Source organism: Filicampus tigris, chromosome 10 (genome assembly GCF_054856515.1).
Source record: "Filicampus tigris isolate MCC_2025a chromosome 10, RoL_Ftig_1.0, whole genome shotgun sequence".
Lineage (NCBI taxonomy): Eukaryota > Metazoa > Chordata > Actinopteri > Syngnathiformes > Syngnathidae > Filicampus > Filicampus tigris.
The window spans coordinates 10,551,475-10,565,454 of record NC_141226.1 but is presented as its reverse complement, the minus strand read 5'-3'; the positions used below and the strand labels follow the sequence as shown (position 1 = coordinate 10,565,454).

Genomic DNA, 13,980 nt, shown 5'->3' with positions numbered 1-13,980 from the left:
GCTAGAGCGGGTGCCAGAGATAACCAATCAGCTCCGTTGTTGAACCCAGCCTGTGTCGCTCAGCTACACACGCACAGAGGCGCTCACAATGGCTCAAACACAATCGGTAAGTAAACAAGTGGCTATTTGAAGGGCACGGACAGTCGTAGTTGCCATGCGTCATGAACATGTAACCATGGTAATGGAGTTTTATCAGAACAAGGGGCAGCTCCTATTTACACCAGCTGTGTGTGGCACTCAATGTACGGGGGGACAGTGGACCTCGGTTCATAATCAATTGACGAACAACATTTTCAGACAAATATTGTTTTGACTCACAAAACGATAAGCAGAATGCTCAGTTGTGCTTTCTCTCAGACTGCATGAACATCATTCGCTTTGTGTGTCACGTGTTTCATGTACAGTGGAACCTAGGTTCCGAAACGTCATTAATTACATGACTCTGTTCCAGCCCCAGAGCCCAGCTGTTTACTTTGTTTTGATTGGTTTAGTTAAAAATAAATACAGTAGTGCTTTGATATACGAGTGGACTTTTTTTTGCTTTGACTTGCGAGCAACAATTTGTGATACGAGTGCTCTGGGGCGGAGGTGAATTTGTCTCAACTCAATTAAAAAAGCAGCAGTTTGGCAGCCTAAAAAAATGGCTTTTTATAGCCTAAACAACAAACATAAAACAGAGAATTAAATGTGTATGTAAAAAAATCCACACAACCTTGCTTTCTGCTATCTTAATGCTAACACACAATTCAAAACGCCATTGACGGGCTAACGAATAGCACTGATAGTGGGGGGATTATAAGGTTTCAAGCAAAAGATATTTGAACACAAACAGTGCATCAACACACAGACAGACAATATAACAAGACTCACTGGCATATATTCTTTATCCTCAGTGGAATATTAATACATTTACTGCACTTTATTGAGTCACGTATAGGAGTATTTGTGAAACCCTTTGTGTCTGCATGACTGTAATATAGTGCCCCCCAGTGGCCAAGATGCCCACACCAGAAAGAGCAAATCAAGTTCAAAGAACTGAAATTCCACTGTAGTAAAGGCTGGGCATGTCATATTGTATTAACTGGTATACCTACACAGTAGCATGACTCACATTTCGTGACGACTCCCTCCAGCCTGATGATGTTCGGGTGGTCAAATTGTCCCATGATGGAAGCCTCTGACAGGAAATCCCGCCTCTGTTTGTCCGAGTAGCCGGCCTTCAGACTCTTGATTGCCACGTAGATCTCACGTTTTCCTTGCACTCGCAACCGCCCGCTGCACACTTCCCCAAACTCTCCTACAAGCACACATGCACACAATTTGGACTTTAAATGTAATAGTCATTGTTCCCATGGAGCAGAGAGAGTATATCGTCCCTGTCCTGTGAAAAACACTTATGTCCAATTTTGGAAAAAATGTTTAATCTTCACGTTAATGCGATGTCTGTAACGCGGAAACACCATTCACGTAAAAACAAGAAAATTGGAAAAAATGGACATAAGTGTTTTTTCACAGGACAGCGACGATATGCCTGTGAGTATTGTTGTTTGCTCTGTTATTTGAAGGTTTGCAAATGCTGTAACATCTACGCTAATTTACGGTAGCCCATCAATGGAGTTTCACATTATATGTTAGCATCAGCTAGCTGACATTCATTGGATGAAATTACATGGTTTGCTTGAACATTTTGGTGTTTAAATATACAATGTTTAATTATCTTTCATTCATTTTGTCAGTTTTACAGTAAACTTGACAAATGGCTTGAAGCAGGCACACGTTTCCTCATGGTGGTGTTTTTCCATAGCGTCCCAATTCTTGTCGGTGATAACGTGTGGTAAGGATTTATTTATTTATTTATTTATTTATTCTTTTGGAGGCATGAAACTATTAAAAATACTGTATGTGTCTGGAGCATATCCACCCTGATAAAGAGGGGTTCACTGTATTTATTTTATAATACCCAAGACGACATGAAACATTTTTTCCACCGTACCAGCTCCAATAACTCTCTCAATGCGAATATTGGTAGCATCGATCTCCTTGGCGAAGTCCCTGACAGCCTGGTTGGGGTCTTCATAGGTGTGAGGATGGATGTAGGTCCTGCTGCCGGGAAGCTTCACTGTGCACATGTAAATGAGAAAGAAGCAAACATCAATTGTAATTCCACATCTCATAAATGTTACAGGAAGATTAGCATATTGGGTTTATGGGGTTTCATAAAAATTGCGTGTTTGCCATCCCTGCAGTAAGACTGTCTGTGGTGAAATGTGAGTAGGCTGTTAAAAATGGTTAGGTAACTAGACACATATAGTCACTACTTTGTTAGTTGAGATGATAAAATGATACGTCATTTTAACAGGAACCCATAAGATCCTCATCCCACGAGAAAACATTTGCGCAAATACTGTATGCAAATACTGTTTATGCCAACCTAAATGTCACCAATGTCTTTCTTTACTGTTTTATTAGTTGCAAACTCATGGGACGCTTACATAAGGAAACATTTATTAGCATTTGACACATTTGTTTGTATGAAATATATTGATATATGAGCCAGGCTGATATGCAAGGCAAGTGCAGCAGTAGCAGGGTAAAAAAAATGGGCATGCATCTGTGTTTATGTATGCTTTAGTGTTTGTATGTGTGAAGTCTATTAACGTGATGTTATTACCTCGGCCATGCTGGAACTGCATCTTCTCTTCATCAGGGTCCTGCTTGGCTTTGATATATCCACAGTGCCTGCAAAACAAATACCCAGCTGGGTGAGCAGCCTGCTGTATGAGCGCGCACACACACGCACACACGCATAAACCCATATGCACACTTTCTCCAACAGAATAAAACTCATGGTGGAGAAAGTTCAAGTATAAATTCCAGTAAAATGTGTCATCTATATTTGGAATGTATCAAAAACATCATTTAAATGTATTGACTATTTCTACAAATAACCATTGCATATTTTGTGTATGTTTAAATAGATTTATTAAAAAAGTAGAGACTAGCCTCAAAATACCAAAATCTTTTTTTCAGTTCCTCCCTCTCTCCTGGTCGGTAACACACTCCCAAAATTGCTGTTTGCTAAATATGGAGCACGTGTGAGTCACAGATGTTCCTACACATTCACTGCATTAACGTTCTACAGCCCCTCTGGCCATGACCGCCTCCAGATTTACTACGGGTCTCACTCCCATTCTGACACACACACGCCCTGGCCACTATTCCTACCCCCTACCCGCTGGTGTACACACCCTGCGGTGTGGTCTCTGTGCAACGACCAAAATATTGATCAATTGATCAACCAGCCAGTTGTCCAGCTGTGAGGAAGTGTTTAACTGATTGTATTACGCCGACCTTGCAGGAGGATGATGCCGACGTGTATGTGTGTGTCCGTTGGTGTATTTTTCCTCTATGTTGAGCATTATCTAGACACAGGTTTAACAGCCCCCATCACCCATAAACATGTGGGACTCGCTGCTCTTTTAGATTCAGCACAAATATTTCAGGCCCAAACCCATAAAATAAAAAAGCAATTTCACTTAATGATGAACTAAAAATGATTTAAACACAGCATGGCCTCATTTCTCTGATGGTTGTTGGAATTGAATTCTAATTTGCTTGTCTATACTTACCAAAGGCACATGGACATATGTGGCTGATCACATTGGACAATTGCCAACAAACAGCAGTCGGCGACTCACACCCGAACACCTGGTGATTGACTCTTGCACAACTTAATGCAATGAAAAAGCGGCGATCCCTGGTGTCCATATTGGGTAACAACATTTTGAGGCTCCACATCTATTGTACGCTATTATTTTCACTGGGCGACAAACAGCAAGACACAATGTCAAGGTAGAAGTAGATTGTCCTGGCCGATGCAACTTTATTATATACTATGGATTATATTACACATTCATTGACTGCACTTGTTTATTCAGCTACAGAGACTCTACACACTTCGCTTTTAAGCCTCAGGTACATGAAATAATACATAGTTAAGTATTATTGTAAAACACCAGGGATGGGCAGCTTAAATGCAGGAGGGTTGGGGCGAAATTTTTCATCACTTGGACTTGGGGGGGGGGGGGGGGGGTGGTGGCACATAGTAGCACCGGGAAACCCGGTGCAATTCCATCGGCCCACTGGTGGGTTTTCGCGTCGTGCCCGCGGGACTCGCTATACGCAGAACAACTTCTAAGCATTCCTGGGCATGTTATATATGGTTAAAACTGAGTTTCCGCAGATTCGAATGATACCAAACATTATAAGATACAATCATATCTGCAGGCTCGGCGAGCATTTAAATCGAAACAATCGCTACCACACAAAAAATATGGAACTCATTTCAGCCTCAAACGTCCCGGACACAATTTCATAATCCATCAGAAATGATCATATTACATCGACAAAAGTCCAGTAAACGTAATCCAGTAATATAGTTAGTCCACAACAAGCCTGACATCCATAAAGCCATGTTATTAGCTGCCCCAACAGTTAGATGTTGCTATCATATATGCATATTTTGTACATATTTTCCATCATAGATTGAGTTAGCTTTGACGATTTAGCCACACAAGATTTCAAAACATAGGCTGGATCTTATGTTTGATTGACTGCTTACTTGATCCAATAAACAAATGTTTCCCGTGTCAGGAGTTCAACAACGAACATATGAACATATTAGATGCGTAAATAGTACCACCCATGTATATGGATGATTCGTCAGTTATGTTTGCAGTCACAACCAAACTAAGATGGTGATTGACGAATTCAACGGCCAATGAAATTCTTAAAAAAAAACAAAAAAACATGGAAACTCTTTTGAACAAAAACAAACACTGTGCGTAAGTTGTGTAACACACACTTTAAAAGCCGCTGGCAGCGACGTCAGGGCCGTGCGTCAGAGCGTACGTCATATCGCGTCATCTTTGATTTTTTTGCGTTTTCTTTTTTTAATCTGGATGTAGGATATGATAGCGCCAAGTCTTACTTTTCATTAGAACTCATGATTGTTGAAGCATTCCACAATAGCAGCCTTTTCCCGTACGTATGTGAACACGGTTGCACAATTTTGGTTCGCCTGGACATGTCCTTAGTAAAACTTGTGTAAAATGCTTATTTTCTGTCATATTATTGTCAAATTTGAAATGGAATTGGAGGCACCTTTGAGCTGTAATCCTGTTGTGTTATTTAAGTCCACCACGCTACTACATCATTTTCCAGACAGATTTTTTGACAAAAAAAACAAAACTAATAGGAGGACAAAAAAATCCACCTTTTTTATGTATTCAAACATCCATAATTCAGTGCCAGTAGCACTTTAAAAGATTTTGAGAGTTGAGGAGAAACATTCAAAGTGTCATCTTCAAAAAGAGACCAAAACTATGCTGATACTCCAAAAGGTTCAAGTACAGCTTCAAATTTACTTTGGATGCACCTTTTTAGGCGTTCAGGTAAAAATGCCAGGAGGAATTGCAACGGGTTAATTACTTGCTTTTTTTTTTCTAATCACAGCAATATTGAGGGATGCGGAATTGGGCAAGAGGCTGGATCTGGTGCTGCTCATTAAATCTCATCCATTTGGTGGTTTATGCTGTTGTTGCTACTGTTTGGGTGTGACACAGCTGACTGCATGTATGCACGGCTGGGGAATACACAAACACACGTGCACGCGCCCCCACCCACACACACACACAATATAAGCCAGCCGAGGCTTGTATTTGGGGGCTGTTAAGGAAGGATGGGGGTGTGTCACCTGGTTATCAGCTGGGCACAAGCCAGTCGATCACCATGAGACGATCATTATGCCCTTGTCACACACACATGAATACACGCACGTACCGCTTTGGGGCATGTGTTTCGAACATATGGGGAACGGGGGACACCGAGTCACACTCCTATGATCATCCCATGGGTGCTCCACGTGGACGCACACGTTCTGTTGCTCCATATTTAATAAGTGTGTGTGTGTGTGTGTGTGAGTGCACAGTGCATGGTTACAGATGTGAATGAGTGTGTCTGATGGGAAATGAACACATTTCCATAGTAATTACAGAGAGACTCATTTCTCCTCTCCAGTTAAAAGTGTCATGAATCATTAGCGCTGCACTCAGAAACATGATGTGAAACCTGACACGGCTCTGCCTGTTGTTTCCCTGGCTTCTGTGTTTGGGCGCCACAAAGTGATAGTAACCTGACTTAAAAGCCGCACGCTATCTAGAAACATCTATCAACTATTAAAGGTCTGGCTAGCCAATGGAGTTTGTCAAAAGACCTTGTTAGGTATTGGAGTCTTCACTACATCACCTTGTACTATGTATGACATTTTGATATGATGTACTGATGTTGACCGTACCTATATCAAAAAATACATTTTCATTTTCTTATGTCCTAGGCTGCATATCATCATCCTGATTATAGAAGCTTATTTCTACAGATTCCTAACATGGTGGCATGTCACAGGAGAATAATAGGAAGACAAAAAAAAATATATTGCAAATCTGCAAAGGTTGAATCGAGACAACTGGACTTTTTGTGCTAGACGTTTCAACTTTAATCCAAAATCTTTCAATTCATCTTTTCGCATTACCATAACCTGGATGGATGATACTCTTAGACATGTGGTTACAACTTGAATATGAATATATTACCTTAATATAATGTTTTGGGAGTATTTTGCATTAGGATTATTTTTCAGTGTTGTGTACTTTCAAGGGTCTGTGGATGTGTTAGTGCATTTAGCTGGAAAATAGTCCATTAGTGTCCTTAATTATTATGCAAGCACATTGAAACATTCAGCGAAACAAATTGTACGTAAATACTATTTTTTCACACACTTCAACATTTTGGGGGGATCTGGCATTGTTCTTTATGTGAAAAACGTCTCGTTATGACTTTCTACCTTAGCCGCAAGCCGTGTTGTCTTCATTTGGATTGATTTGATAGATTTGTACTTAATTAGTTTCAGTCCCCCCAAAAAAACAGTCATTCCAAAATTGGACAAGAAAAGGAGGCCAAGTGAAAAGGTGTTGAGTGAAATTGCATCTTATCAACACATATACTTCAACAAATAAAATTGTCAATTGCCAACGCAAATTTCATCATTTACACATTCTTTGAAAAGACGTAATTGAATGAACCACACATTTTTAGATTATTATCATAATTATTCCACCGATTTACACCCTAACACAGCCATATCTTTTCTTTATGATAAATAATGGATTTGTTGGTTGTATATATTGACCTTGGTTGATGATTCTTAGGTCTTTTTTGTAGCTTAAAAAAATAGGATAAGTATTTGTTTTGTATGTATTGCTCCAAATCCCAACACTGTAAATCATATGTAGAAGTAATTGCGAGCTATGGTTAATGATTTGTTATTCAGGACATCCTTAGTTATACAAAGAATAGCTCTAACTTTTAACATTTAGTTTTTTACCTCATCTTTATGTACCAAACAAGCTCCTGGTAGGAAATAATGAGACAATAATTTGCCCGTTATGTAAGTAACTGAATGGATCTTCAGTCTTTAGTGGTAGTGAAGCCTCTGTGTTGACCACACATCACACGGCTAGTACACACATGCACACACATCGCTTCCACAACCAGGTTTTCCTGACCTACATATTTTCAATTACATCAGCTCGAGCTCCGATTCAGCTTAAATCCTTATTCATGCATGTCTCTTTGGTTTTGTCACTTTGTCTTGGCTAGTTTGTGACAATAGCCTAAAGGCCAAGTCGTGTGGGCCACAAACACAAAGTCATCTTCTTTTGCATGTCAGCCATGCAAGGATGTCACATTGCCATGACCGCATGACACGCACATGGAACATTATTTATGCAACCGACATTTGCATACTTAGACGAGGAGTTTGTTGCCTTATCAGGTTGTCGGTGTTATATTTACACCATTACCCAATCAATTTAAAAAAGGCAAATGTCAGGTATGGACGAGGATTTCACAGGTATTTACGTTTCCATACTGACATTTAGAGTTGTGAGTTAAAGTTTATGATGAGGATGTCTGCATTCCCACTGGCTGATTCTTTATGCCGATGCCCTGCAGTTAGAAGTTGGTACAGTTTGCCATCGAGGGATAGATTCATATCTGCTATTTTGCTGACACGCAACTACACTATATGCCCTTGTTCCACTCTGTGCACACACACACGTAGATTTATATTAATGCATACTTAATAGGAACACACATACGCACGCTCAGGCTAATAGACCTCTATACTGCACTGCCATCGCAGCCGGGTCCTCACCTTTTTCTGTTCCACTTCAGTGGTGACAATAGACAATCCCTGTCCTCCAACACTACACACTCCACATTTGCATATCAATTTACTTTTTAATATAATACTCTGTCACTTGAGACCCATTTGTCATTCTGCTAGCAAGCTTCCCCCACAGAACTCCATCCTCATAACATTATTGCCATAGCCACTCCCACCTTCTTTTTCCCCCGCTCTCGTCCTGTCATTCGCACTTTCACGGCTTTTATCTCTCTCGGAGTATTATTTTATTTCCTAATTCTGTCCTTTAGTGAAAACCTTCCCTTGTCCAATATACCATATATCCCAGCTTCCTTCCCCAGGCATCCATCCATTTATCCACTCTGGCCCTTTCCTCTATTTTCTGCTCTTCTGGGGTTGTGCTGTTTGTGATAGAAAGAGTGGACTAAAGGATATGGAACAGAAAGAAAGAAGGAAAGGAAGAAAGAAAGTGAGGGAGCGGATACGAAGGAGTGCTGACAGGCAAGAAAGCACAATGGGGTTCCATTGCCTGCATACCAACTAACAAGCAATCACACAGGGGGGAGTGACGAGTGTAGCGGGGCAGCCATTGGGGGCAGCGTGCGTGTGTGGGGTGCTGTTGTGTGTGTGTGTGGGGGGGGGGGGATGACATAAGGGATGTGGAAAGACAGAGGGTGAGGCAGTGCTTGTGCCGCAGCAACGTGGCCAGAATGTGAACAGCTATTCGAACTAGGAGATTGTTTTTGGACTAAAAACACAATGGTAAAGTGGAGTGGAGATGTTGGACATCACTTGTATGTATATTTGTGACTGCCGGCTGGTTATATTATACCTTTGATTTGATGAGACATAAGATCATTTTTTATTCAAATCAAAAGAAAGAAAAAGCAGACACACTAACTCTCGTAGCTGGTTGCAAATGTTCATTTCAAGACGGGGAGGAGTAATACATTATTTTGAATTTGTCAAAGAGTGCCACCCATCACTCTCAAAAATGTGCTATTATACTATAAATTTTGCATTGGACTCTTCATGAGCACATTTTCTATAATTATTTTACTAAACTGCGATACCCGAAATATTTGCAAAACAGTTGACTTTTTCAACAGCTGTTGGGCTCATTGACTACTTGCACCAACAACGGTAATTGGCCCATGCCGACAACCGACCGGCTTGATATTGCATACATTTTTAGTTGTGCCTTGCTTTTATTCTTAGCCTAAAACTGTATATTGCATATAACTTGAATTTTTCAAGCATTTGGTTAAGTCCAAACATAAGTGGCAATGTGTGTGTTTTTTTATTTATTTATCTTTTTTAATAATTTAAGATTTCTTTTTTTTAACAAAATAGACCCCTCAATTTTTGGATTGTCTCTCGATTTTGCTGAGTCTGAATTTGCCTCAGGCTAAGCTGCTGCTGCTGCTTCCGTTTTCCCTTTTGTCTCACTCAAGGCTGTCGTGAGACTAGACACCCACTCTACTGATTCGTACTTTCTCAGAAACTTAAAAACCTGTTTTGTAATTCATTGAGTCATTGTCAATTTTAAGGGCTGCCACTTCCTTAGGGATGACTTGTGTGGGATGACAGAAACAGGGCCCCATTCAGGACTGTTTTTTGTTTTTTTTTCTATATATGTACATAATGCTCTTCTTATATATTATATACAGACATACAACAACCAGCAAAATTATGTTAAAAATGAAACCGCAACCGAGGACAACCAGAGATGTAAAAAAAATAAGTAAACAGGAGTGTGTATGTCAAAATTAAATGATATGACAGATTCATCCATCATGCAAATGAACACTAGGTGTGCACTTGTTTTTGAATATCCGCTGTAAAGGCATTATAAGGGGGGAGAAAAATGATTGACTGACTTTATAACAATGTGGAATATATGCTTTTTTTAAATGCCCAGTGGCTATAACAAGTCTACACACCCCTGTTAAAATGCCATTTTTGTGATATAAAAAACTAAATTAATCATAGATTTTAAAAAAAAGATAAACCATTTCATAACTTTTTCAACCAATTAATGTGACCTATAGCCTACACAACTCAATTGTTAAATATAATTAAATGTTTTCCAGAGCGAAAGTAAAAATAAACAATTGAGACAATGTGGTTGCACATATGTTGCACATTTCTCTTATAATTGGGGATGTGGTTGTTCAGAATTAACCAATCACATTGAAATGCATATTAAATAGGAATCAGCCTACACCAGTGGCGGCTGCTGGTCATACAAGAAAGGGAAGCTAATTTTTTCTGGATTCTTCATAAATGTGTTTATTTCTCAAATGGCTTCCCCAAAATCTGGTCGACCACATTCATGTTATCTGCCATGATGTGCAGCTTCCGAGCATGTGGAGTTGCTGCAGGAGGCTACTGTGTGAACAGGCATTTTACGAGATGCTCAGTCTCCCTTGCCGTCTTACAGCAATCGCCACTGGCCCACAACTGCCATGATTAGTGTGCTTTTCTCAACTTGTTTTTGGTTTGTTTTCTAGCAGAAGCCTGCAGGTTTTGCGCTAACACTTACTGGTATTGGGAACTGTTCATAATGCCCTATTCATTAATTCCAATCTTGAAAAGATTTATTATTTTCAATTGACCCATACACATTATAGGTCACATTAATCAATTTTTTTTTTTTGTTTTAAATAATTTTGCTTGGTCTCATTACTTAGATCACAAAAACCTGGCATTTGAACAGGGCCTTATTGCATAAGTGTAGACATGCCAACTCCATAGAGCTAGATGTGTGTGTGTGCGCGTGTGTGGGTGTGTGGGTGTGTGTGTGTGTGTGTGTGTGGCTTCAAGGTAGCGAATAACCTTGGACTGATGTTAGCATGAGACAGTTGCAGCTAATAAAGTGTTTGTAGTTCAGCGCCGTGTCACATCACCTGCTTTGTTTTATACGACTAGCCGCATTTTATAGGATTAGAGTCAGGCTGCTAGCTGGAAGATGGGAGGAGAAATTGATGTGGTCTGAAACAAGGAAGAGTCAGGAGGGCTCGGATGCACACGTATATGAACACAGTCTTTCACATTGCTTTACTCCCTGTCGCCTTTTCACTTTTCATTTCCTGTCTCGTCACATTACTTTCCTTCTGCTAATCAGAATGACGAGAAAAATGAAATCAGTACGTCGTTAGTCACCCCTCTGGCATGACATCTATTCTGCTTTCCGCATCACCTCACCTTACCATGCATACACACACACACACACACACCCCCACACACCCCCACACACGCACACACACACACACACATACACAGGCCGCTGTTTTCATTACTCGCGGTGATTACTAATGGTGATTCCATTTAATATCAAGCCATTAAATTAAAACTAATTGCTGAAAATGAAATCGATGGATTAAATTCGCCATCTTGTTATTTCACAGCAAAAATGTGTCTGGGCACCACCACCTGAATGACCAAACACATTCTCTGCCAAGATACCACAATAATTAATTTAGTGTCTCAATAGCGTGGAGCTAAAACTAAACAACTCAAAAGTAAATAAATAAAATAAAACTAAAAATAACAACAAACAAAAGAACAAGAATAAGAAGAAGAGAAGCAGTCAGACTGAGTGTTCTAACATAAAGTCCATTCGGACCCAATCTCCATCTTGTCCCTGTCTGGCACCGACTCAACGATCTCTGACCACAGTGTAAAAAGATTTACTCAACGCAGGCTAATTATTAAGACGGGGAAATGATTAGTGGAAGAGTTATGACTAATAAATCTGTCTATGTTTCATTAGCACCCTGTTTGGAAACATTTCAATTAGCTCATTCTCATTAAGGAGAATGGAAATGGATAAAAAGAAGCAGGGGGCGGGAATGAAGAGCGGTTAGTAGTTGGAATACGGGAACGTAGTGAGGTTTTTATGGTCACAGGAGAAAGAGAGAAAAGGCAAACAAATGGTGTGTCATCAAGTGAAGTGTGTTTTTATATATGCAAATAGATCAGTATGTAGATCAGTGTAATACTTCTAATGATGTCACTTACTTGATGAGGTCATGATTGTAAAATGCCTAATAAATACATCTCAATGGTTGGATGCTTTCAAACTGGAACAACAACAAACAAATATTTAGGTTGTTTTTTTATAGGCTGTTTGATCAATCCCATCACAACATATGCTCATTTGCATAAAGCCTGAGTGAAATTGTTTTGCACCAAGGGCAACAAGCTTCCAAGATTGCAGTATATTGCAGGCGCTCTTCACACAGAGATGCATTGGGTTATACCCTCCCGTGTAATTGAAAGTGCTAGCACCCAAGCAAAACATCCAAATCTTCCAAATAATATCATTCTAATATCATCACAATCCCACATATACACAATGGGCTTGCCTGTTTTTTGGGGCGCCTCATGAACAAAAAGCCTCGGATGCCAAATCTTTATTGTGCTATTACTGGAGAGACTTTGCAACACACACATAAAGATGCTTTGTTGATTCACTGACAGATTTCTACCGCCAGTGTTTCTCCTTTAAGTATCATTCGATATTGTACGGTAATTCAAAGCAAAGCATTTCTCTTTGTTTCCGACATCCAAGACACAAAGCATCCCCAGCAATGACTAGTCATTGTTAGAATAAATTCCATTGCTCAGAATATCTTTGAATTAAAATTACCTCTGTTTTTCTTTTGGCTTTTTAATGACAACTCCACTTCGCTCAGACAAGCTTTTTCTTGCTTTTGTGTCATTAAAATTTCAAGACCAACCTTAGGCTGCACAACAGACGCTGTGCAGTTAAAAGAGCTTACCCGCACAAACATCGGCTTTGACACAATGTGCTAAAAGTGTTCTAAAACTTACTACGATTACCATGCTCCATTATCACAAGAAATCACAAGGACCAACATTGAGTTTTTCCCTTTTCCACATGCTGTCCCTTAGGTCCGTATTTTGTATTTATTTGACTTTTCAGTGATATTTTCAAATCCTCAGTGGTGGAAAGTACAGCACAAATAATAAAACAAAAATTTGTACTTATCTATTTTTCTTGTCACTTTTTATTTTTACTCCCAAAATTTGAAAGCATCGGCGTGCTCTGCTCCTTATTTTACCAAATTAAGCGTGTTGTTATTTCCAACCTCCATGGGTGAAAATGTAAAAAAGATGTAAAGAGACAAAGGTTAGGCAATCTTGACTGAGTTCATCTGGTCTTAATAAAAAAGACACAGGGACAGCAGCAGCAGCATGGACAAATGCAAAACAGGAAGCATTAACGCCGATGGCAACACATTTGGATTTGAAGCAACGTTCCCCATCCACGTTAAATTTTTCAATTTTGCAATGTTGCCGGTTACAAGAATCATTCATGGCAAATGTGTTGTGTCTCATGCCAGCCTGAAAAGCACCAGCTTCAGGTGTTCAAAACGTCTCTTTTGTCTAATTTCTGTTCAGTTCATTGGCTATTTATCATTGCAGTATTTTGTTTCTCGATTCACACACAATGTTAGAAAAGCCATGGGAACACATTGCATTGAATATTTGTGACTTTTTTTTTTTTAAGTTACTTTGTTCACTTTTACATACAGTTCAATCAGTAGTCCTACACTTGACACTAAAACCTTTCCACAAATATCTCGCACTGAGGGTAAATACTTTTCCCCCCCTGCCAATCTTACTAACAAATATCAACAAATGAAATCATCGATAACACACGACAATGTGTCAGGGGAACAAACCCT

At 39.6% G+C, this 13,980-nt stretch overlaps 1 protein-coding gene across 1 annotated transcript in view; it reads right to left on the bottom strand.

Annotated features, from left to right (window-relative positions):
* LOC147140791 (ephrin type-A receptor 3-like) overlaps positions 1-13,980 on the bottom strand; it is a 113,741-nt gene that overhangs the window by 22,397 nt on the left and 77,364 nt on the right. Inside the window, exons 11-13 of the mRNA XM_086042670.1 lie at positions 2,672-2,739; positions 1,994-2,119; positions 1,112-1,297 (exon numbers count right to left, since the gene is read on the bottom strand). Of these exons, the coding sequence (XP_085898796.1) occupies positions 1,112-1,297; positions 1,994-2,119; positions 2,672-2,739 (380 nt within the window). The remainder of the gene's footprint in view (positions 1-1,111; positions 1,298-1,993; positions 2,120-2,671; positions 2,740-13,980) is intronic.